The sequence below is a fragment of the Adiantum capillus-veneris genome, chromosome 7 (genome assembly GCF_014529385.1).
Source record: "Adiantum capillus-veneris isolate H3 chromosome 7, ASM1452938v2, whole genome shotgun sequence".
NCBI lineage: Eukaryota > Viridiplantae > Streptophyta > Polypodiopsida > Polypodiales > Pteridaceae > Adiantum > Adiantum capillus-veneris.
In genome coordinates, this window is record NC_140937.1 from 33,699,995 (window position 1) to 33,724,698 (window position 24,704).

The 24,704-nt window shown below is 44.4% G+C and overlaps 1 protein-coding gene across 1 annotated transcript in view; it reads right to left on the minus strand.

Moving 5' to 3' along the window:
- Positions 1-24,113, minus strand: part of LOC147453663 (protein MANNAN SYNTHESIS-RELATED 1-like) — a 50,598-nt gene extending 26,485 nt beyond the window's left edge. Inside the window, exons 1-3 of the mRNA XM_086515785.1 lie at positions 23,575-24,113; positions 23,327-23,483; positions 23,121-23,191 (exon numbers count right to left, since the gene is read on the minus strand). Coding sequence (XP_086371911.1) covers positions 23,121-23,191; positions 23,327-23,483; positions 23,575-23,679 — 333 coding nt within the window. The 5' untranslated portion in view covers positions 23,680-24,113. The remainder of the gene's footprint in view (positions 1-23,120; positions 23,192-23,326; positions 23,484-23,574) is intronic.
- Positions 24,114-24,704: the final 591 nt, after the last annotated feature.

The window sequence follows — 24,704 nt, forward strand, 5'->3', positions numbered from 1 at the left end:
CTCCCACGAAAGTGATGTCAAACTGCTGTACAAAAGACAAAGCCTTCGAAGCATCTCTATATCCCGAAAACGTGTCAAATTTAATTGACTGTCCACCTTCCTTAAACTTTCGGACTTTCTTGCTTTTGTCTTCCAGAAAGTCATATTGATTGGCTTTATAAAAAGTCTTCTTCTTTGCATAAAAGTTGCAGTCGTCAGAGCTTGAACTGTTTGTAGACGAGTCCTCTGTAGAACTGTCACTCACATTGGGCGAGATTTTGACTTTTTCTTGCCCTTTCCGAAGCGTTGTTTCTTGCTTCGCTTTTTACCTTTGCGGTCTTCTTCGCTCGAGTCAGATGAGCTAGAAGAACTGTCAGAAGAAGAAGAAGAACTGGGAACTTCTTCAAATCGAACACGCTTCTTCTGTTTCTTTGCCTTTTCAAATGTCGACTGACGACCCAAGTAACCCGGGAAGTCAATGCCTTTCTTCTGCTTTTTGCCGTGCTTTTTAGCTTTGTTTTGCGCGTCAAAAAGCTGAGCAATCCGTGCATCAACCACCTCTTCTAATTCCTTCTCTGAATATTTCTTGTGAGCAGAAGGTTTCTTGACAGCGGGTTTTGGGGGTGGTTCTGTGGTTTTCTGCCACTGCGCATGCACTTCCTGAAAAGAAGTCTCGCTCATATATTTTGCAAATTTTGGGTCCTTCGCAAAATTGAGCATCATCTTTGTTGCATCGCCGATCAATTGACAATGCTCCATCTCTCGTCGCTCCGCTTGAGTAGGCCGAGGCGGGCCATACTCCTTGCCGGAATCTTCTTGTGATCCCTTCCCGCATCTCCGGATGCAGAGGGAGTCGATTGATCCTTGCGTGAAGCCATAGGTGCCGGGGAAAAAAAATTTGGGATTTGATTTCCCGTAGAAGAGAAATCAGCCGTGCTCTGATACCATTGTAACAGACTTGGACACTCCAAGTCAAGAATCTACCGCGACAGCACCAAATAACCACTTCAAAACAGTTCACAATTTATTCGACACTGGCCCGGCAGAGTTCTGTGCCTAGAGATATTGGCCCCAAAGACTGGCGCCCCGTTCAGTATTTCTTTTTGTATTAATCTGAGTTCAAAGTACAAGAGTGGTTGGGTCTCACTCTCCGACTCTGCGTCCAGATGCTCTGCAGAGTAGGAGCCCAAACCACTTATTTATTTGTTTACAAGGGATGCCAAAAGCAGAGCCCCAAAAGCTGCCATCTTTTAAAAAATAAAGCAATTTGTCTCAAGCCTTGCTTGAAAATTAAAGCAAAGTTCAAAAGCTGTCCAAAAATTGCGTAGAACTTCCAACTGCTTTTCCCAGTGCAAAAAGCGAAATTCTGCCATACAATCCAACTTGAAACGCGCCGCGTTTTCCAAATTCTGTTGTATGGTGCCACGTCATCAGGTCTACGCATTTTCCGGCTATTTTCCTTGCTGCCTGTCACGTATGCAATGCAATCTTTTCCTGCATACAGGGCAGCCACATCACCAGTTTGTGACATCAATCGCGACACAGCCGCATGCTCCAAGGACCTGTAACAGACTTGGACACAAGTCGAGAATCTACCGCGACACCACAATAAATCACTTCAAAACAGTGCACAGTTCACAATTGATTCGACACTGGCCCGGCGGAGTTCCGTGCCTAGAGATGTTGGCCCCCAAGACTGGCGCCCCTTTCAGTATTTCTTTTTGTATTAATCTGTTGCAAAGTACAAGCGAGTGGGAGGCTCTCACTCTCAGACTGTGCGGCCAGATGCTCTCAGAAGTGGGAGGCCTGCCCACTTACTTAAAGGTTTACAAGGGATGCCAAAAGCAAAGCCCCAAAAGCTGAAAATCAAAAGCTTTCACAAATAAAGCATATTCTCTCACAAGCCTTGGGAAGAAATAAAGCAAAGCTTTAAATAAATAAAGCTCCCTCTCTCTCAAGCATGGCGTAGATTCTGCATAGCAAAAAGCTGTCAGTGAATTTCCGTGAAAAGCGCCACAAAAAGCGGACGTCCGTACAACCTGCCACGTGTCAGCATTTTGCGGGCCTGTCCGTACAATGCAGCCACGTCATCATCAACGGGTTTTCCGGAGGCTATCCACGCGGGGAGGGTGTGTGTGTACTGGGTAGCCACCTCACCAGTTTGTGACAAGACCCGACAAGCTTTCAAGACAGTTTTTGCACGTAGCTACATGACTTCGATGTTTGAAGTCCTGATTTTGACAGAGTGGGGCAACTTGAAAATGCTTGCCACCGAAACCATAGAGGACTTTTACCAAAGGTTTCTCGACATATACCTTCCGATGTCCTTCTTTAAGTTCATTTCCTTGGAGGATGAGTGTGAGCGCTACACGATTGGACGACCATCAAATTGCACGAATATTCTCTCTCCGAGCAAGACCTACCATGCAAGAGCTTATGGACCATGCCGCGGTCGGCTACAAGCTCATGAAGGGAAAGTTGGAGTTTACCATAGAAGAACCTCCGGCCACTAACCAGGACTCCTGGCAACAACGAACAAATTCTCGGGAATCCCGTGAAAACCATCCTCAACGGCCTCTCTGACAAACTGTCAACGAGATGCCTTGTTACAAGAAGGCCAATGCTTCGAATGTTTCCAAACAGGGCATACGTTCAAAACATGTCTTGAGCGAGCCTCGACGTCCTCCGTGCAACTTTCTGCTCCCACATCAGACAGATCCCCGGGGCCACCTCCGGCCAAGAGGGCTAGACCTGCTATTGGTCTAGTACCCGATATTTATGGTATACACCTCGAGAGTTTTGATGAATTATGCAGAGCTTATGGAAAAGTCAACGGCTTGAAAGCCCTTATTTTCTTTGACCCCGGAGCTATGGAGAACTTCATCCATCCAAAATTCTTGAAGCAGATGCACTTTGATTATGATGCAAAGGGTGGAGAAATTGAAGTTGAGCTAGCCACGTAGCAAACTCAGAAAGTGGTACCGCTCATTGGTGCTCTTTCAGTGACTATACAAGATTATCATGGAAAAGCAGATTTCCACATTATGAAGTTGGGCAATTGCTACGTTCTCTTGGGCATGCCCTGGCATGACAGGAATGATGCAACCCTCCAGGTTCGGAACCAAGCCATCACCGTGATGCAGAAGGGCAAGCCAGTTGTCCTCAAAGTGCAGTTGTCCAAACAAAGCCCTGAATGACCTCTCTAGTTGTTTTCTAGTTAGATACTTTTGAACATTGCTTGAGAAAGTATTGTTTGAAATGGATGCTATCTATTTTAATGTCACGTGACACATCCAACCCTATGTGTCTGTGGACAAGCTACAGCATGACCAGGGTTCAGTTCAGTCAAGTCACTCTAGAATAGGAAGTGATCTGGCACTTTTATGAGTCTGTTCGCACACTGTGCATGTCCATACACTTAGATTAGATGCATATCCTATGGTTGCACACAGCATGATCATCAACATTCCCATCAGATTCCATCAAAATCAATTTCTAGTGCATTAAACCTATTTTCCCTATTTATGACATTTTTCACTTATTATTTTTAAGTGACTTTTGTTGGGAACTGGGTAGGGCAATTTGACTAAGTGAGTATATAAGCAAACCTAGCGCTAGCATTCCACAGCAGAAGAGGCAGCAGGAACTTCGGTTCAAAAGGCACCTTCTCAGCAGGACCCCAGCAGACCTAACGTTTTTGCAACACAACAACAAGGACCTAGCCTTTTGCAACCACAGATCAGCCTTGGCGTTTTTGCATGGCAGATCAGCCCTAGCGATAGCAAATTCCCCATCGACAGCAGATCAGCCCTAGCGTTAGCAGTTTCCTCAACAAAGACAGATTTCAGCCCCTAGCGTTTTTGGCTTGCAGATCAACCTCAGCGTTTTTGCAGATCTTCGCGCGGAATCAGCCCTAGACTCAGCGTTTTCAGTTTTCAGCAGTCAATTTCCGCAGTAGAACCCCCAAACCTCGCAAATCTCACCTTTCCGCAGCAGATCCTCGCCGCACGGTCAGATCCCGCGAAGTTTGCAGAATCAGCCCGGAAAATGCAGATTTCAGCATCTGCGTTTTCAGCGCGTCGTCATCGTCGTCGTCGTACCGTCATCATCGACATCGTCACCAACATAGAGTCAGAATTCAGCAGATAAAGATTTGCAGATTTCAGCCATTAGCATTTTCAGATTTCAGCTCGTCTCGTCGTCATCCTCATCCTCATCGTCGTCGAAATCGTCGACAAGTTAAAGCATTGTAGCAATCAATAGTAGACCGCTCTCGCCATAGAGAGTGGAGCCTTCGGAGGAGGGTTTTGACAACATTCTAGTGTCCCATTCTCTTCTCTCTCTATCTCTCAATCTCAGCACCTTCATTCACACTGTTCATCCACTTTGTTTGTGTCCATTGCACTCTCTCACTAAAGGAACGGAAGGCTCTCCCTTCCGTAAGTAAAAAAAACCTTGAGCACAGTTTGGAGCACTCACTCTTGAGCAAAGTTTAACATTCACTTCCGCTGCACCTTACATTGGTATCAGAGCATTGGTGGTGTTCTATATCACTCAAGGAAAGGACCACAAGAATTTTTATATTTTTTTGCTTGTTGCGGTCGCACGTAACCCAAGACCTCTTGGGCGTGTCAATTCCTAATCGTTTTTTTTAAGAGTGACAGGAAACCCAAGAAAGAAGGGCTTGTCCAGCCTCCCCTTGTGCCTCTTTTCACTCATTGAGAGTGGACCGTACACTTAGCGGCCGGCCAATCGACGTGAGGTGGGAAAAAGCAACCTTGGTGTGAGCGCAAGGCTGCTAAGGGGTGCGCCCGCAGGAAAGAGAAGAACTCGGGTGAAGAGAAGATCCTTCTCTAACACAGACTGCAAGCGAAAGAAGAACCTCAAGACCCTCAAGAACCTCAAGAACTCAAGACCCCCAAGAACCTCAAGACCTCAAGAACCCAAGACCCACAAGAACCCAAGTTCCTCGTAAACTTAAGACCCAAGACTTCAGTGGATGGTCATCACTCAAAGCGGAATGGTGGTGAGCATGGGAGTGGCGAAGAAGAGTTTTCCCCACCGGGAGGTTTTTCCGACCCTCCCCCTTCCCCATCTACGCCAAGGATTGCACTAACTCCTATGGAGGCTTTCAACAAGATGATGATGGACAGGGAGTTAGAATGCAAAGCAAGAAAAGCAGAAAGAATGGCAGCCATAGATCGTGAATCCGCAGAAAGAAGGGCAGCCATAGATCGTGAATATGAAGAAAGAATGGCAGCCATAGAGCATGAGCACGAGCAAGCACGCTTGAAAGCCAAAGCACGAGAAGCAAAGTTGGATCGCGAGAACAAAGAAAGAGAAGCAGAATTTGATCACGAGAACAAAGAAAGACAAGCAGCATTTGATCGCGAGAACAAAGCAAGACAAGCAATGAACGATCGACACATGAAAGAGAGGTTGCGACTCTTTTCTCAAGTGCAAGCACAGATGCAAGAGATTCGGGAAAAGGACTCTCTCCGACTCTTCTTCTCCCAAGCATGACACACATGATTTGAATTACAACGATAAGCATCATGATTTGAATAATAATGACAAGCATGATGATTTGCATGATCAAGATGTGATTTGTCACAAGCATGATGATTTGCAGGAAGATGATGTGATTGTTCACAAGGATGATGGTTTAGTTAACACTTTTTCTAGTGAAGCTAACCTCATTGTAGATTCAATCAATCACGAAGAACCAATCTTGGCTCTCGAGTCGAGGTCCACAGAACCCCCACGGAAGATTCGATCAAACACGAAGAACCGAGCTTGGCTCTCGAGCCTAGGTCCAAAGAACCCCCACAGGAAGTACTATGTGTTCGCATGATTAGTCAGCACGCATTGTTCGAATGTTTCATTTGTGATCGTTTCCTTTATTTTAGTCTGTGTCTTTATGTGATCTCTTTTCCTAGGCATGCCATATTGTACGTTGAGCACGATTCACTCAGGAATGAACACGGATGTATGCGGATGATTCATGAAAAGCTGAAATGTTTGCATCCAAGGAACTCACATTCTATGTCTCTTCCTTGGCATGACACAGTTTCCGAAAGAGCACAAGAAGGATTGAGCATCAAGCATCGGCAATTCCATTGTGATTTGCCACAGTTGATTGATTTAGATCAGAAAGACAAGTTTCAATTCCATTGTTTGTGTGTGTTTGATGAACAGTTTGGCACTCCGTCACTTTGTTCATTTGCATTGCATGCACAGTTTTTCCGAAGGAAAAGTATTTTTCCAGTCACTTTACATGGAATGGGTATCTTCATGTTTTTGTGTTGGACGTGGTTTCACGAATTTTCAGCCTCGGAGATTCTTGAAGAAGGTAGACGCATGACTATAGACGAAGTTGAAGCAGTTAAGGAGCCACAGATGACTTTGTGTCGCTTTCGGCACGGCCCAAAGAAGCAAGCGTTGCAGACCTTTATGAAGTTCAAGTATCGCATGGCCCACGCATTAGGGTGGGCCGGCGAAGAGTCCTTTCCGAGATTCCGGATGTTGTTGGCAATCTCCTCGACGCCATACAGTTCGGTACCAGTACCTCACTTTGAAAAGGAGGAGATGTCACGTGACGCATCCAACCCTATGTGTCCGTGAACAAGCTACAGCATGACCAGGGTTCAGTTCAATCAAGTCACTCTAGGATAGGAAGTGATTTGACATTTTTGTGAGTCTGTTCGCAGATTGTGCATGTCTAGACACTTAGATTAGATGCATATCCTCTGGTTGCACACAGCATGATCATCAACATTCCCATCAGATTTCATCAAAATCAGTTTCTAGTGCATTAAACCTATTTTCCCTATTTTTGACATTTTTCACTTATTATTTTTAAGTGACTTCTTTTGGGAACTGGGTAGGGCAATTTGACTAAGTGAGTATATAAGCAAACCTAGCGCTAGCATTCCACAGCAGAAGAGGCAGCAAGAACTTCGGTTCAACAAGCACCTTCTTAGCAGGACCCCAACAGACCTAGCGTTTTTGCAACACGGCAGCAAGGACCTAACGTTTTGCAACCACAGATCAGCCTTGGCGTTTTTGCATGGCAGATCAGCCCTAGCCATAGCAGATTCCCCATCGACAGCAGATCAGCCCTAGCGTTAGCAGTTCCCTCAGCAAAGACAGATTTCAACCCCTAGCGTTTTTGGTTTGCAGATCAACCTCAGTGTTTTTGAGATCTTCGCGACGGAATCAGCCCTAGACTCAGCGTTTTCAGTTTTCGGTAGTCAGTTTCCGCAGTAGAACCCCCAAACCTCGCAGATCTCACCTTTCCGTAGCAGAGCCTCGCCGCATGACCAGATCCCGCGAAGTTTGCAGATTCAGCCCGGAAAACGCAGATTTCAGCATCTGTGTTTTCAGCGCGTTGTCGTCGTACCGTCATCATCGACATCGTCACCGACATAGAGTCAGAATTCAATAGATAAAGATTTGCAGATTTCAGCCATTAGCATTTTCAGATTTCAGCCCGTCTCGTCGTCCTCCTCATCATCGTCGACATCATCGGTAAGTCAAAGCATTGTAGAGATTTGTGCAATCAATAGTAGACTGCTCTTGCCATAGAGAGTGGGGCCTTCGGAGGAGGGTTTTGACAACATTCTGGTGTCGCATTCTCTTCTCTCTCTATCTCTCAATCTCAACACCTTCATTCACAGTGTTCATCCACTTTGTTTGTGTCCATTGCACTCTCTCACTACAGGAACTGAAGGCTCTCCCTTCCATAAGTAAAGAAAACCTTGAGCACAGTTCGGAGCACTCATCTTGAGCAAAGTTCAACATTCACTTCCATTGCACCTTACATTTAAACCTGTCTTGGTATCAATTTGAATTGTTTCACTCAGGTTTTAATACCGGTTTCAATGATTGGTGATTTACTCCCGGGTGGAGAAGTGAGAAATACTGTTTTGATATATTTGAAACCCTCAAAACGACGCAGGCCGATGCCTGGGGAGCGTTTCATTGTATGTTTGAAAACCTTGGAACGACGCAAGCCGATGTCTGAGGAGCGTTCTATTGTATGCTAGAAAACCTCTGAACGACGCAGGCCGATGCCTGGGGAGCGTTTGGTTGTATGCTTGAACCTCCAAGCGGTGCAGACTGCGTTCTGGGGAGCGTTTGGTTGTATAGTCCTCTGAGCTCATGGCCCGGATCTTTTTAGGTTATTTGCGGGGGGAGTGACGAGGTAGTCGCTAAGTAGCTTCATATCGCAGACCGTTTGTCTCGGCGGAGTGCTCAGTGACGCTGTTTGTTGTGTCTTGTAACATGCATATGTAAGCATTTGTTTTGCATTGTGACGTGCCAACTACTGAATATTTCCAACTGGATGAGATTGCCTGGGTATGTAATTTTAGTGCATCAAGACACCCATGGAAGATTAGTGCGGTCTAGGTGTGATGGCTAATTTTACTACGCAAGCATATCAAGAGTTCCGAACTGGACGAAAGGAGAAGCCAACTCCTTGATCAAAAGAGCCGAAAGGAGAAGCCAACTCCTTAACAAAATATATAGCAAATTGTTCCTCGGAATGACCCTCAGAAATTTTTGAGCTAACTTGTAGGGATTTTAATTACGCGATGACGCATTTTGTTAAATGTTAATTACTGTTGTTATTATCACTATTTTTTTCATGTTAATAACATATCTAATGTCATGACTTACGAAAACCGGTAGAAAATGTAGAACCGGCGGGGCAACCAATAAACCCCGGCAGGCCGGGCGGGCACTTTACAAACCCCGGCGGGCAAAGCAAGAATCCCACCGGCCCCGTCATGTTCCCCCTCCGTATTTGGCGGCTCTATATAACCCTGTAGTAGACATCACATCACATCACCGCTTCCTCTAAATTTGATCATCCTTTAAAATTTAGAAGAAAAACTAAAGGTAAAAAAATGAAGTCTTTAAAAAGAATTAAAACTTAATGAAACTCTGATCATGGATCATTAGTTCTTTTTTGGATTGAACTGATTCTTGAAAGGAGGTAGAAAGGTGAATCTTTGGGTCGGTATCTCTACATTTGGGATGGACTAATCTCATGTTTGGTTCACCGTTATATTTGCTAAATTGATTGCTATATTGATTAGAACTTCTATCGTGGGTCATTAGTTCTTTTTTGGACTGAACTGATTCTTAAAAAGAGATAGAAAGGTGAATCTTTGGGTCGATATCTCTACTTTTGGGATGGACTGATCACATGTTTGATTCACCGTTGTATTTGCTTGCTATTCCGATTAGAGCTCCAATCATGGGTCATTAGTTCTTTTTTGGACTGGACTGATTCATGAAAGGAGGTAGGAAGGTGAATCTTTGGGTCGATATCTTTACTTTTGGGATGGACTGATCACATGTTTGATTCACCGTTGTATTTGCTTGCTATTTCGATTAGAGCTCCAATCATGGGTCATTAGTTCTTTTTTGGACTGGACTGATTCATGAAAGGGGTAGGAAGGTGAATCTTTGGGTCGATATCTCTACTTTTGGGATGGACTGATCACATATTTGATTCACCGTTGTATTTGCTTGCTCATGTTTGAGTACATTGAGGTTTATTCCCTTCAAGCTTCACTACTACGCTTGTGTGTGATATTGATTATAACACTAATGTTTGGTTTGAATAATACTTGAAAGAAGAGATAGCATACTGAGCTATGTTTATTGGTATTGCAGGCATCCAATAAGTATGTCTTCCACTAGGAATGTGAGCGGTGATGTTGGTGTCTCAAGCTTGGCTTCCTTGAGGAGACCTCCTACCTCGATGCCAGGTCTTGCTTCGCAGGGCACCACTTCGCAGGGCAAGCGAAAGGCAGGTGGAAAAAGTCCAGGACCCGAGTGGAATTTTGCCACAAATTTAAATAAGTATCAAGATTGGAAATGTAACTTTTGTGGCGAAGAGAAATCTGGAGGAGCACCAAGAATAAGGGATCATTTGCTAGGTTGCAATACCAGAATCCAAGGAGGAAAGTGCAAGGGCTTAGGTGCAGAAGAAGCAGCTATGCGCTTAAAAACTTTAATTGGTAAGCTAATTTCCACGAGCAAAAGATCAAAACTCTCTACTTTCGACCATCACACCCCCGTATCGATAAGATCAAACCAATATGAGGGATCATTGGGTGTAACGCCCACCAATGGAAGCACTCAAAGTAGGGAACCAACTTCTCATATCGATGGAAGCACACCTCCAAACCATGGATCTCCTGACTTTCACGTAGGATCGTCAAAAAGTAGACAGGTTAGCTTACAGACGAGCTTCAAAACACTTGCCTTAGAAGAAGCACAACTTGCACTAGCTAAAGCCGTCTATTTCACTGGGGGATCATTGGCCATTGTCACCCGTGATGCATGGAAGTCAGCTTGGAAACGCATTGGGGAGTATGGTGCTGGATTTACCCCTCCAACATATCACCATATCAGAAACCAACTGTTGGATAAATGTTACACAAGCACACAACAGGATATTCAAAGGGTAATATTAAATGCAATAGAACAATCTGGATACACCATAGTTAGTGATGGTTGGTCCAACGTTCAAAGGCCGTCATTGATCAACATCATGCTTGTATGTCCTCGTGGTGAATGTTTTATCAAAGCTGTGGATAGCTCTGGTCAAATAAAGTCTGGCAGTTTTATAGCTGACATCATTGGCGACGCAGTTGAGGAACTTGGAAAAGAAAATGTTGTCCAACTAATCATGGACAATGCCAAAAATTGCAGGGCTGCAGGTAGAATACTTGAAAGTCGCTTCTCTCACCTATATAGTGCTGGTTGCAGTCACACAGCTTGAACTTGGTATTGCAAGATTGGTACAAGAGGGAGGACACAGAGTGGTTCAAATGGATAGTAGACAATGCTCGCTTAATAGTCAAGTTTGTTTTGAAGCGTCAGAGGGTTCTTGACATGTACCGTCAGAGGATGTCTACTATGTTAAAACTGCCGTGCGAAACTAGATTTTGCACCAACTACTATACGGTAGAATCACTAATAAAAAATAAGAATGCTGTGATGGAGACATTTGTTTGTGCCACTTTTTCAGAATGGAAGGCTGGTCAAAGGGAGAAGATAAAGAGAAAAATAGGGGTGATCAGAGATCTACTAGCTGATCGCCACTTCTGGGATGATGTTGTGGATGTGCACAACGTCAACATGCCAATTATGCTCGCATTACGCCAACTGGATTCTGCCTTGCCTAACATAGGTAAGGTGTGGATGGCTTGGTGGACTGTTCAAGAAAGCCTTGCAAATCCAGAGGAGCCCCAATAGCCAATTGTGAAGCCTTGGAAGACACCATTCACTCAAAAGAGAAGAGAAATTTTGAGAAAGTATGTGCATGGTCGATGGGTTGGAGCACATAGTCAACTACACAGCGTAGCTTTCTTATTGGATCCAGAGTATTGGGCAATGGAAATAGACAAACTTGATGAGGAGGTGTTGGAAGACTTTTATGATGTGATAGACAGGTTTTATGATGATCCTGATGAGCATGCATCAACTGTTACTGATCTTACGAAGTTTAAACTCAAAGAGGGTAAGTTTGGTACAGAATTTGTACAGAAACTTGCCACGGAGCAACCAACGTGGAAGTGGTGGATGATGAATGGTGGTAGTGCACCCACCCTTAAACGCCTAGCTGTTAGAATCCTAGCCCAATGTGCATCCAATTCAAGTTCTGAGAGAAACTGGAGTACATATAAATATGTACATTCCACCATCAGAAACCGCCTTCTAAATTCAAGAGCTGAAAAATTGGCGTATATGTACTGCAACCATCGGCTATTGGCAAGAGTGCAAGCTGAGAACTACAAAGAGGAGATATCGCGCTGGACTTATGATGTAACCAATGATGAGGTGGACGAAGACAGTGAGCTGCAAGAGGAATCTCATGAAGTAGAAACTACATGTACTTTAGAAGAGATTGAAGAGAATTTGGAAATTGAACCAACTTTGACCCGTCGCAGCAAGCGACGGTGGTTTAATTAATAGATTATCGAATCCATTGAGTGACTTCTGGTTAAGTTCAGAAACTGTTTATTTTATAAACTTTTTTTTATATTTAGTTTAAGGTTTAGACATTTGCTTAATAATAAACGAAGCCCTTAAAAACCTTTACAAGGCCACAAATCACTATTAAAGCTTCATAATATACAAAGCCCTAACAAATCGTTGCATTATCACATATCATAATTGAAGCTGAAGTGAAGACAATTCACAATTCACTAATATATTCTCGCAAGACAATGAGTAAATGTTTTCAAATGTTACAAAAACTATCCAAGTGATAGTGAAATATTTGTGAGAATATCTTCATTCTCCTGTTCACGCTGACCTTTAAGCTTATTATAGTCTTCAGACATTTTAAACATTGCATATAGCTTTTTGGATATCTCAAACTCACATATAGCACAATGAAAGTTATTCATCATGCTTTGCATCAAGCATGATATATGATACATATGTCCGCATGGCAAGCTGAGTGACCACACCACTCATGAAAGAATGATCTACATATGGGGCAAGGACCACCGTGCTCACCAGAAGCTGGAGGAGCCTCAATAGATGTTGGGTGCTCAATCAATGTGGCAGCATTTTGTTTTTTTATAGTCGCCTCTAACTCTTTTACGTGGCGAGATAGCACCTTCGCCTCCCTTTGCAAGTCTCTATTTAGGGTTTCTTCTGCATGAGAGCCTTGTGTAGCTTGTGATGCTTGCCTGAGTTGAGTTTGAAGCTCCTCCTTAACTTGGTGCACTTCCATTGATGCACCTTCTAGTACCAATGACATCTCTTGCCGTGTGACGGTGATTGCAATACTGCGAATGTCCTCAACCGTCATGTGAGGTGTCCTTGAGCTAAAGTCCACTGCTTCACCCAAGACATAATGCATGTATAACATCTTGGCAAACCACAATGGACAATCTATATGATGCATAGGATGACCCATAACATCGAGATATATGTTCTCTCCATTGTCTCGTATGTCTGCATTAATGCATTGTGATAGCTTGAGTCGGCCTTTCTTGATGTTGTCATCTGCAACGCCTGGCCATACGGATTTGACCATTTCTCAGTCAATCCTAGTGTTCACCTCTTTCCATTGTGTACCCACTGGGTTGGCCCACTGGGAGCAACGAGCAACAATTCGAGCGGTGTCGTTCACTCCACTGCCTTGACACATGGATCTGAGACGCTCAAAAGCGCGCTTAGCCCTTTGATTATCATTATCCATATCCTGATTAAACACTATACTTCAGTTACGGCATACAAACTTAATGATAATCAATTGCTATAAGAGTAACCACCATTTTACGACAATCAATTGCTATAATTTTAACCACCATTTTACGACAATCAATTGATATTAGAATAACCACCATCTTACGACAATCAATTGATATAAGAGTAACCACCATTTTTTAAATCAATGAATGACAATCAGTGACTCCACGTGGCTTATTGCTTGAAACTTAAGAGAAAAAACAAAACTCATAGAAAATTTGTTGTCTATTGAGATATAAAAAAGTGTTTTTATTACTCATACATCATCCATGGCGCATAAAACCCAATTTTTAAAAGTGCTTTTATAAGTCACAAGTCTCAGAAAACCCAGCTTCATAAAGTACATCATATATCCATCAAAAAAAGACCACTCATTTCAGAGGGAGGACATAAGCATCGTTCTGGCCGGGCTTCAAATCTTTCTAATTCTTCGTCCAAAAGTGCCAAGGTCTTTCTGTCTGTGGATTTCTTCCTCACCCAACCTTCCACAACAATCCTAGATATGGCTTGTACCTCCACTGAAACCTTATGTTTGAACCAATCTGTGCTGTAGTAGTCAGAGAACTCTCCACAAAACTTACAAAATTGCCATATCACCCATCCTATGGCGTACACATCTGTGGCCTTGGTCCATGGGCATAAATTCTTGCCATCTAGTAACTCAGGAGCTCGCCAAGGATGAAGCTTTTGCCAGTTTTCATCGGTATTGTTGGTCTTTTGTGTCTCTAAGCCAACACGCAGAGCCAATCCCCAATCAATTATTCCAATACGGGGAGTGAGATCCTTGGTAAAGTCCAACATGATGTTCCATGGATGGAGATCATTGTGGATCACTCCCTCGTCATGTGCGAATCGCAATGCCTTCACCAAGGCATGGATCAACGAGGGAGCATGATTGCACAAGCTCTTGATACGTGTTTTCTTGTCTTCAGAGGGCTGCTCCCATTTAAAGTCTTCGGGGATCTTTCCTTTCCCCTCTTGATGCGCTACAAGCGTCGTGAAAGAGCCATGTGGAAGGGGCACTGTCTCCATAAGATCACCTAAAGTTCCCCCATTGAAGTAGGGGAATATCAGAAACCATGGCAACGTTACAGAGTGGGCAATACTCCTCACAATCCCTCTATGGTTGAGATCTACTCCACTTTATGCAAAGCTTTTCCACTGATGCTTGGCCTGTCCTTTGAACTCCTTGGCACAATAAGTATTCGTTGCAGGAAGGAAACTGATCCCTTTGATTTGAACTTGCCACCCTGTGCCATAAGCCCCTGACCCAAGTTTCTTGATCTTTTTAATGGACTTATTTGGAATGCCCAAAGTCATACTACATTCAGAATTGTATATACTGCTCTCCAGGTGACTGGAAGAAGCAGTAGAACCCGATGTTCCCTCAGTAGAACCCGATGTTTTATCTGGATATAACAACCAAATTTTGCGGGCAATCTCACTGTATAATGATTGCAATCTAGACTCATCTGCAACAATCTGCGCTATATCGTCGGGATCTAGTGCACTGACGATTGTAATCAACAATTGTCTAATTTTCTTTTTGAACTCTATCATTGAAGTAGCAGAAGGATCCATTTTGCCTGCAATGGTATTATTGCAAACAACACATTGTGAAATATAACTATGTGCCACTCCATTTGGATCTTTTCTAAATTCTACGTGAAAGAAAAAGTGCAGTATAAACCATAGATCTCGTACGCTTTTGCAGTGACACACCTAATCGCAATTGCAACCATGTGTCAATGCCTCACCGTACAACAACTTACAGACAGATGCTCCTGTCATTTTAGCAGCAACACACATAGTCACAATTGCAACCATGTGCCGAAGCATGAATGACTGGGAGCAACATAAAACATAGTCACCCTACGCTTTTGCAATGACACACCTAGCCGCAATTGCAACCATGTGCCAGTGCATCCACGCACGGTGACTTCTATCAAACAGATGCTCCTGTCATTCTAGTAGCAACACACCTAGTCGCAATTGCAACCATGTGCCGAAGCATGAATGACTGGGAGCAACATAAAACATAGTCACCCTACGCTTTTGCAATGACACACCTAGCCGCAATTGCAACCATGTGCCAGTGCATCCACGCACGGTGACTTCTTTCAAACAAATGCTACCGTCAATCTAGCAGCAATACACCTAGTCGCAATTGCAACCATGTGCCGAAGCATGAATGACTGGGAGCAACATAAAACATAGTCATCCTACGCTTTTGCAATGACACACCTAGTCGCAATTGCAACCATGTGCCAGTGCATCCACGCACGATGTCTTCCTTCAAGATTCAAGCATATGAAACATTATGAAATTATTTGAGCACACATTCATGCATTAGATGCTACCGTCAATGTAGCAGCAACACACCTAATCGCAATTGCAACCATGTGCCGAAGCATGAATAACGGGAAGCAACATAAAACATAGTCATCTTGCGTTTTTGCAATGACACACCTAGCCGCAATTGCAACCATGTGCCAGTGCATCCACGCACGGTGACTTCTTTCAAACAGATGCTCCTGTCATTCTAGCAGCAACACACCTAGTCGCAATTGCAACCATGTGCCGAAGCATGAATGACTGGGAGCAACATAAAACAGTCACCCTACGCTTTTGCAATGACACACCTAGCCGCAATTGCAACCATGTGCCAGTGCATCCACGCACGGTGAATTCTTTCAAACAGATGCTCCTGTCATTCTAGCAGCAACACACCTAGTCGCAATTGCAACCATGTGCCGAAGCATGAATGACTGGGAGCAATATAAAACATAATCATCGTACGCTTTTGCAATGACACACCTAGCCGCAATTGCAACCATATGCCAGTGCATCCACGTACGATGATTTGATAAAAGAAATTTTATACCTTTAAGTTTTAACTCAAAAAAACATCAATAAAATAAGGAAGGGATTAAAAAATTACTGCTACACTGCTTTGAGAATGTGGAAAGCTGCCAGAAAGTTTGGTGAAGAAGACTTTTCAATGTACCTCTCTTGTGAAAAAGACAAGCACCGGCGTCGTCTTTATATAGCCACGGCGGGCCTGGCGGGAAAGTTGATTTACCCGGCGGGCCCGGCGGGCCATTTACTTAACCCGACGGGCCTCGAGCCGGTCTCCAAGTCTCCTTGCAGGTCAAAAAAGATGAATGTCAATTAACATAATATTTGTTATTTTGCATTTCTATTGTTATTAACCTGAAATTATAGTGTGATCACGTCATTTTGAAATCCCTGCTAACTTGAGTTGTTTTGCATGTTGTAATCGCGGACGATTACTCTCTTTCAAGAAGGGGGGATGTCACAAACTGCTGGCATGTCCAGACACTAAAGAGCAAAGCCAACCTTCAAATCACGGCAGAGGGGCCTAAACCCTAAGAAGAACAAGCAACAGAACAAGTCCTACCAACTTATGGGACCCTGTCTGATGGGGTCCAAGTGACATAAAGACATTCAAAATAAAGCAGGACCCACACACACACACACGTGGACCGATGATGTGGCAGATGTACGGACAGGCCTAAAATTCCACTGACAGTGCTGACGTGGCAGATTTCCGCAAAACGCGCTGGCAAATTGTGGGCATTGCTTTTGGACCAAATGCTTTTGAGTTTGAAGGCTTTTCATGTAAACTGCTTTTGGGGCCTAGGGCCTTTAAATATGAGGCCATGGCTCATTCTTTGGCATGCTTCCTGGAGAAGGTGCACAGTCTGGAGTACTGGTTTGTACTGTGTTGATGGAATATAAAGAAATACCGAAAGGGGCGCCAAGGTTTGGCGCCAATACTCTCTGGGGTGGAATTCCGCCACTCCGTGTCGCGTGTCGTCTCTCTCTCTCTCTCTCTCTCTCTCTCTCTCTCTCTCTCTCTCTCTCTCTCTCTCTCTCTCTCTCTCTCTCTCTCTCTCTCTCTCTCTCTCTCTCTCTCAGTTCAATTATTATTGAAGTGCTAAAAGTTTGTTCAGTCTGTTCGTTTCGGCTGGCACGTGGTGTCCGTCTTGTGACACCTACTTCAAAATTATTCATTCATAAATTCAAAAAGCAAAATAATGTCAGTTCATCAGTAATTTTCTATCTGAAACAAGTATCTCCTCGCCCAATTCTATTTTCAATCTGTCAGTCATTCTCATTCTTGTGCCTTTTTGGGGCACCGTGCAGATATATGTCCTTGTTCCCCACATTCAAAACACTAACCGTTTTGAAATATTCGTCTTTCTGTTCTTTTGTCAGTCGAGATCATGTATCTTTCTGTCGTCTCCTTCTATTATGACTTGTTGAAGGTTCATCTGATGGATAGGTCAAGTTACCTGAATGCATAGCAAAGCCTTGCTTAGCATGTCCCATCAACTGCTGTATGGACTCAGATTTCTATAACAAGCAGTAGTCTTGTATCTCTTTGGGCAGTCCACAACAGAATAGCTCGATTTGCAGCTTGAAATTGATCTTCTTAGAGGATGAAGCAGGTAGAAAAACATCCCAAAATCTCATAGTAAGTATCCAAAGTTTCTACCATGACCATCCGAAGATAATTCCAATCAGTAATCACGTCTCAATCGTATTCTTGAGTGAGCCACGAAGAAATAAGAGTCTCTTAAACTTCAACCACTTTGTCGGTGCTTCTTTTCTTTTCTTAACAGAAGAGTGGACCACCACTCGTCTCCTCAAGTTCATCTTCAATAAACATCTGGGACAGGAGGTTTCTTGAGGGTTGACTTTATTGGGAATCGATGGCTTTCTGCCAATGGAAATGCACTTCATCGATCGGGTGCCGAGTCAAAAATTTGGCATACTGGGGATGTCACAGGACTTGGGCACCCCAAGCCCGGAATCCGGCATGACACACGAGAGAATCACTTAAAATACTTCACAACTTAAAATCATAGTTCAATTTGGTTGACACCGCCCGACGTAGTTCTGTGCCCAGAGAGATTGGCCCCAAAGACTGGCGCCCCATTCGGTATTTCTTTTATATTAATGCTTGATCAAAGTACACCTCCCGTAAGTCCTCGGCTCTCAGACTCTCATCCAGATGCCCCGAAGAGTGAGGCCCTTGGGCTCCTTTTATTCTTACAAGGAATGCCAAAAGCAGAGCCCCAAAAGCAGTAAACTCAAACGCAGAGGGTTCCAAAAGCACTAATCCCCTAAAATTGGCTCAAAAGCATCAGTGCTTCTTGCGGAATTCCGTACAGTTCTGCCACGTTAGCAGCGCGTTTTACGAGAGTATGTACTGCCACGTTAACAACCTGTCAGTGCAATTTTCGGACGTTTGTATTGTCTGCCACATCAGCTACCGTGTGATGACAAAAATCTAACACCCCCCCCTCAACGACAAATGCAGAGAAGCTATCGAGGAAGAAATGCAACACGCCTGGTAAATCTAGAGAAGAGGTGAATCCCAGAGAAGAGGATGATACGCCAACCAAACAACACGACAATCTGTACAGCACCAATGTGATGATGACCAAAGGTAAGGCAAATCTGATCAAGTCACACAAGGAATCTGATGAAGTGGCAAGCTACGGAAGAAGTCGTTGAAGAGTATATATATAAGGAAGTGACCTAAGATGAGCGCGCAATAGCCCATCGGTGATGATCACCACTAAGATGGAGAAAACCCAGTGTAGCAGCATGAGACAAGACATGGGGACACCCACTTAAGAGGAACACTCTGACCACGAGGAGAGGAAAACTGCCGAGGTGGGAAACCGGTAGCATATCCAAGTCAAAGAAGCTCGAGCAGAAGAGGGAGGAAGAGCAGGAAGAAGAGGCTCAATAGGGAAGGCATCGTCCACCATAGTAGACAAGATGACGGGATAAGCAATCCATCCATGTAGAGACCGCAATAACTGCAATCTTCGGAGAGAAGAGTCGTCTTGAGGGTATAAGCTGCAATATGATCTGTCGTTCCATGGCAGACACACAATATCGGACAACAGTCGGAGGAGATTCTGGGGAAAGTCAACCTATGGGAGCACATCCACCACCGAGGTCTGGACAAAATATCCAAGAGAGAGTCTGCAAGGGCAAGTCGTGAAGACACACGAGATAGGAGAACTCCCCCCCTTGGGAAAGTAATGGAGTGTGGTGAGGTAAAGAACGGCTGAGAGGATGGATCGGAATGACCAGTGTTGTAGAAGTTATAGCCTCAGAGTAGACCAGCAAAGCAAGGAACATCCATGAGGTCTTCACCGTGTAAGTAGTGCATACGTACATCCAAACTGCAATGGAGGAGCCACAGGACCAAGCAAAAGCAAGGAAGAAGCTCTACCAAGTAGAGGCAAGGCAAAAGAGCCACCATGAAGCAGTGTGCCAGAAGAGACCATGCAGGCATCCAGATGCCAAAGGATACTTACATCTAGGAGAGCATGTCCAAAAGAAGTGTCTGACGTGCCAAGAGGCACGGGTCTATCGTACAGAGAACCAATGAAGGAGGTGGATAGGGCAATCCCAAATAGAGAGACAGCAGTTGAGAGATACAGAGGAAGGGTTACTTAGGAAGAAGTAGCGATGGAAAACACAAGCCACGTCCACATAAGTACCTGTACCAATCCAATCCCCTGCATCTTCTCGAGGGCAAGAGAGCCTTGAGGAGGGAAGATCTGCAATGTCGAGGGAGATCCGTCCATTGTGCCAGAACCTATATCTGAGTCCACATGTCAATGTCAAAGGAGGAGCAAAGGTGAGAGGACGATCTGAATAACCACGCCGGATAGAACGCCAAATGACCGCGAAGTAGGGTGTAAGTGACAGGAGAGGCAAGGGAAACCTGAAGGGATGCCGATGAAGCAAAGTCGAGGCGCTGTCCAAACCTGAAATCGCAGCAAAAGGGAGCTGGAAACACCGCAAGAATGCAGGGGTTTGAGCAAAACGCTAGGTGATGGAATCACCGGATGCCGAGAGTGTAAGGTGAGAGCTGTAAATACACCAGAACAGGCTGAAAATCAGTAAGGTAGAAGTCGGAGAATCGCCAGCAAAGTCACAGGATTGATCAGCTTCCAAGCGGGAAGACCAAGGGGCAAGGAGCGGGGCTCCGGCTGTCCAAGATCCGCAAGGAGGAAAGGCTGAAGTAGAGGTAAAATGCTGGTCCGATCTGCTGGCTGTCCTGCTGCCAAAAACGCTAGTGCAACTGGCTGCTGTCCTGCCCAAAAAACGCTAGGGATTAGGGCTGAAAAACGCAGATCAGTGGCTGCCTTCCTGCAAAGAACGCAAGATCAGAAGCTGGCTGTAAAACGCTGATGCAAGGGGCTGAAAATGCAAGGTCAACACGCTGCCCTCCTGCAAAAACATTGGTCCAGATCTGGCTGAAAAACGCAAGGAAGAGGGAGGAAGTTGCGCTAGCAAAGGGTGCAGAAGAGATGGCTCACCACCCAAAAAAAACGCAGGGTTGCAGCAAAAAAAACGCAGGGTTGCAGCAAAAAAAACACTAGATCCCAAAAAACACTGATGGGGAAGAAGGACTTCTTCGCGATGAAATTGGTCCTCCCAGGTGTAGGCCATGGCAGATCCAAGCCTAGAGCTCTAATACCATGTCAGAGTGTGCAGCGGAAGGTGAGAGAGAGAGAGAGAGAGAGAGAGAGAGAGAGAGAGAGAGATGGTGAAAGGCTGGCAAGTCAACATACTCCAGATGGCGAACATGTACAATGATGAGACAATGTAAAAGAGGGCGCCCCTGCTCCTATATATAGGAGAATAGGGGCAGGTCGGGCAAATGCCTAATAAATCACCCTACCTAATAAATGACCCTCCAATATAAATGGGGGAATGTGAAGTGAGGTCTAAGTGGGCAATGTGCTGAAACAACCCTAAATGTGTCTGAGATCCCTGTGCAACACGTGTACGGGTGGCCAACCCACAACCAAGGGCCTGTGCACGTGAAAGTGAGGAGCATATAGACAGGGTGTGAAGCATCTGGTGATGACAAAAATCTAACACAATAGGAGGGTATGCAACTACGCTAAAATGCCTACCTCACAAAGGTGCCAAAACACTTCCTGGGCTGTCCCAAACCCTACAAGTGGGAGTTAGCTTGTCCACATGTGCCTAGGATTGAATGTGCGCGTGACATCCCCTCCCCCCTTTTCAAGGTTGAGATACTCGTACAGAGCTGCATGTAACAGCAGGGGCACCACGTGTCAACGGAAAAGAACAGACTGAACAAACTTTTAAGTACTTCAAAACAACTCAACTGAACTGAGAAACACGGCACATTAGACACTGAGTGGCGGAGTTCCACCCCAAGACAGCACTCGCCCCAAACGATGGCACCCCTTTCAGTATTTCTTTATATTGCTTGAACAATGTACAACTATGGGGCTCTGCTCTGCTTCTCCTCGTAGTAGAATGCCAAAGAGAGAGCCCACAGTGCGTATTTGAAGGCCCTTGGCCCTTCAAAAGCAGTTTACATGAAAAGCATGAGATCTAAAAGCATTTGGTCTAAACGCTAGCGCCCTTAGGGGTTGTCCGTACAGCAGCACCACATCAGTAGTCCGTAGCATGCGAAGGATCCGTACTGCAAGCCACGTCGGCAGTCCCGTAACACGCACGCGTCTGTACAGTGCCACGTGGCAATCAGTGCAAATGGCGGACATCCATACAGCCTGCTTGCCACGTCATTGGTTGGATACGCAATTTCTCGTGAGTGTGCGCTTTAATTTTAGTGGCCTTAGGCCATATGGGACGGGGTGCCATAAGTTGGAAAGACTTTCAATCATTGGGCCATTCGGCGAGGAACTCTAAGTTGGTGAGAACTTCTTCTTCTGGATTAGGCATATTTTGTAGCCTCCAACCCCCATTTTGGCAGAGTTGTGAGCCTTGTAGTCTCTCTTGTATGCAAAGTTTTCCCCGCAAGGCTTGTGCCACTCTCCATCTTCTCTCTCTAGCCTCTCTCTCTCTTCTCCTCCCTCACCTCCATTGTGTTCCCTTGTCTCCACACCTTCAGCTTCACTTTGACAGTTTCAACCAACTTCACCAAGTCATCACATACATAACCTAAAATTAGTTCTCAGCATAAAGCTTGGAGTAAATGGGCTAAATGGATATGCAGGGCCACAATGGCTATACAACCATAAGATGCATTCTAAAATCTCCAACATAAGCTGCCTAAATTCCGTCCAAGCACTACTTTTGAGTCTACCTAGACCTCTGACACCACCTGTCATAGGTGACCCCATGGCTCGTTTTATATTATCAGTAATGTTAATTGTTACTCTCATTGTCGTTCAGCCCCTCCTCTTCCAACATACACAGATCACCTTTCTCCTTTTAGGAAGTCGTCCAAGCTGGCACCATTGTCATTCTGCTTTACAAGCGTCAAGTTGGCGTGCGAGCACATCTCCAACGCCTCGTTCGAAGGAGCTTCATCCACTAAAATTTCAAACTAAATCTACAACATAAAGGCAAAGTTCACATAATTGAAAGAATGTTTTGTTACCCTAGCCTCATAAGCGAGAACAAGATTGCAAGTTGTACATTGATCCATATAATTGTTAAAAAATCAGCTTCATCATGCATACTATCGACCCCTAATGTCATCCATGCCCGATAGCGGGTGCAGATTTAGCTGTTAGTTTGGAGCATTTGCCCATGCACTAAAAGATACGACATCAAAAAAGAACTTGTTCATGCTAAAAAATTGGCAGATGCATTGTGTCTACCATCCAGCACATATGCTCATGCACAGAGGAATAACACATACAAACTAATAAGCAATTGTCATTCCTTGGCACCAGCAAAAATCAACAACAGTACAAATATTAGGAGATTGTTGGAACTCAAATGCGAATAGAGTTACTATATAAGAGGGAAAAATTTCAATGCACAAAACACTAAGAATGATAGTGCACCTGCATTGGATGGTACAGAGGGTTATTTGAAAGCTTGATGAGCACAAAACCCCGATTCTTTTTTTGTTTGCCTGGAAAAGGTGATGGCCACCCAGACTTAGAACAACCAAATCAACTCAAATCCAATTGCAGCTGAACCAACGAGGAACAAGAAGCACATAATAGCGATTCTACAATTAAAAACTGCACAGAGGATGTAGACTGACTTGCAATATGCTTGCTCCAACAAGGTTGAAGAATTGGTCCAGGCATCCCCCACAATTTTTTGGGCGTTTTGTCACTTACAGTTATTGTGACACTACCTTTCCCATTGAATTGTCCCACAACTTCATCTCCGGTTGTCACAACTGACACAGTGATATCCTTTTATGCAGCACATTTCATTTCAGAACCAAAGGAGCAAGAGAGTATGCCACAAGCATGAAGGTTCTATAGATCCAAGACAAAGAGATACCTGGTGCGGGGAGGTACCCGGTCCGTTGAGCATCATATCGGTAAGGGCAACAAACATGCCAATGGTAAGAGCTCCAGCAACAGCCTGCCTTACATCGAACGGCATGGTGTCTTAATGCACGAAGCCAACAATGTTGGGTCGCGAAATCCACAAGCATATGAAATTGGGTGTTTGAGATCTGGAGTTGAGTCTAGAGATCTCAGCCAGGTTGATCTCTCCAAGAGCACAGTCACATTGATGGGGTTAAACCAGCTGTCATTGATGGGTATTGAATACTGGAAATGCACGACTGTCCAGCTGAACGGCAAGCAAACCCGGGCTTTACTGTGCGTAAAGGGGGCAGTCCAACTGCCCGGAAACCCGGCAGGGAAAAAGGGAGAGCGATCGTCGCATCAAACGCAAGACAAGGCAGACCCACAAGGCTCTTTCCTTTCTCAACAGACCCAATTGCTTTAGAAAATCTGCGATGAGCTCTAGCTGGAAGATTTCGTGGCAGGGCATGATGCGCACTCCTTAAAGGCATAATTCGCGCCATCATCTTCACAGTTCGCTGTGCGGTTCACATCTTGGTTTCAACTAAGATTTCCTTTGCATATTCACAGTTATAATACACTTTTTGGCTGTCTTAGCGAAGAAGAGAGACTTTGCATGTGAAGCAAAAGAATGATTGAAATTTACTTTTGGTATTTTAATTTGTCAATCAGTCCTTTCATTTAGGAGCCTCATATGAGTCTTTTCCAATTTCTGACTTGCCCAAAGGGCTAAGGCCATAGTGATGTGTTCCCTTTTTGTTAGTGAAAAATGTCATATGTATTTTAAAAATAAAAAATAAAAATGAAAATGTTTGATTGGTGAGTGAAGTAGGAGTGAGCACTCATGAGAAGGTTACGAGTGACATTGAGTCATGTTTTCTCTCAAAAGATATTGAGATAAGACTTTTTCCAAGATTATATTATTGAATGTCCTTGAAATTAGAGTCTGGCTCCTCTTTTTTGGTGCAAATTCCATGACCAAGTGTCCGGTTTGTAAAAAGTATAAAGGTTTTCGGTGATAGATTTCTTAAGTACGTGAATCGTGCACACTTAAGGTAGAGATAATGTCGAGCGAATGATGGAGGGGGCAGCAGTTAC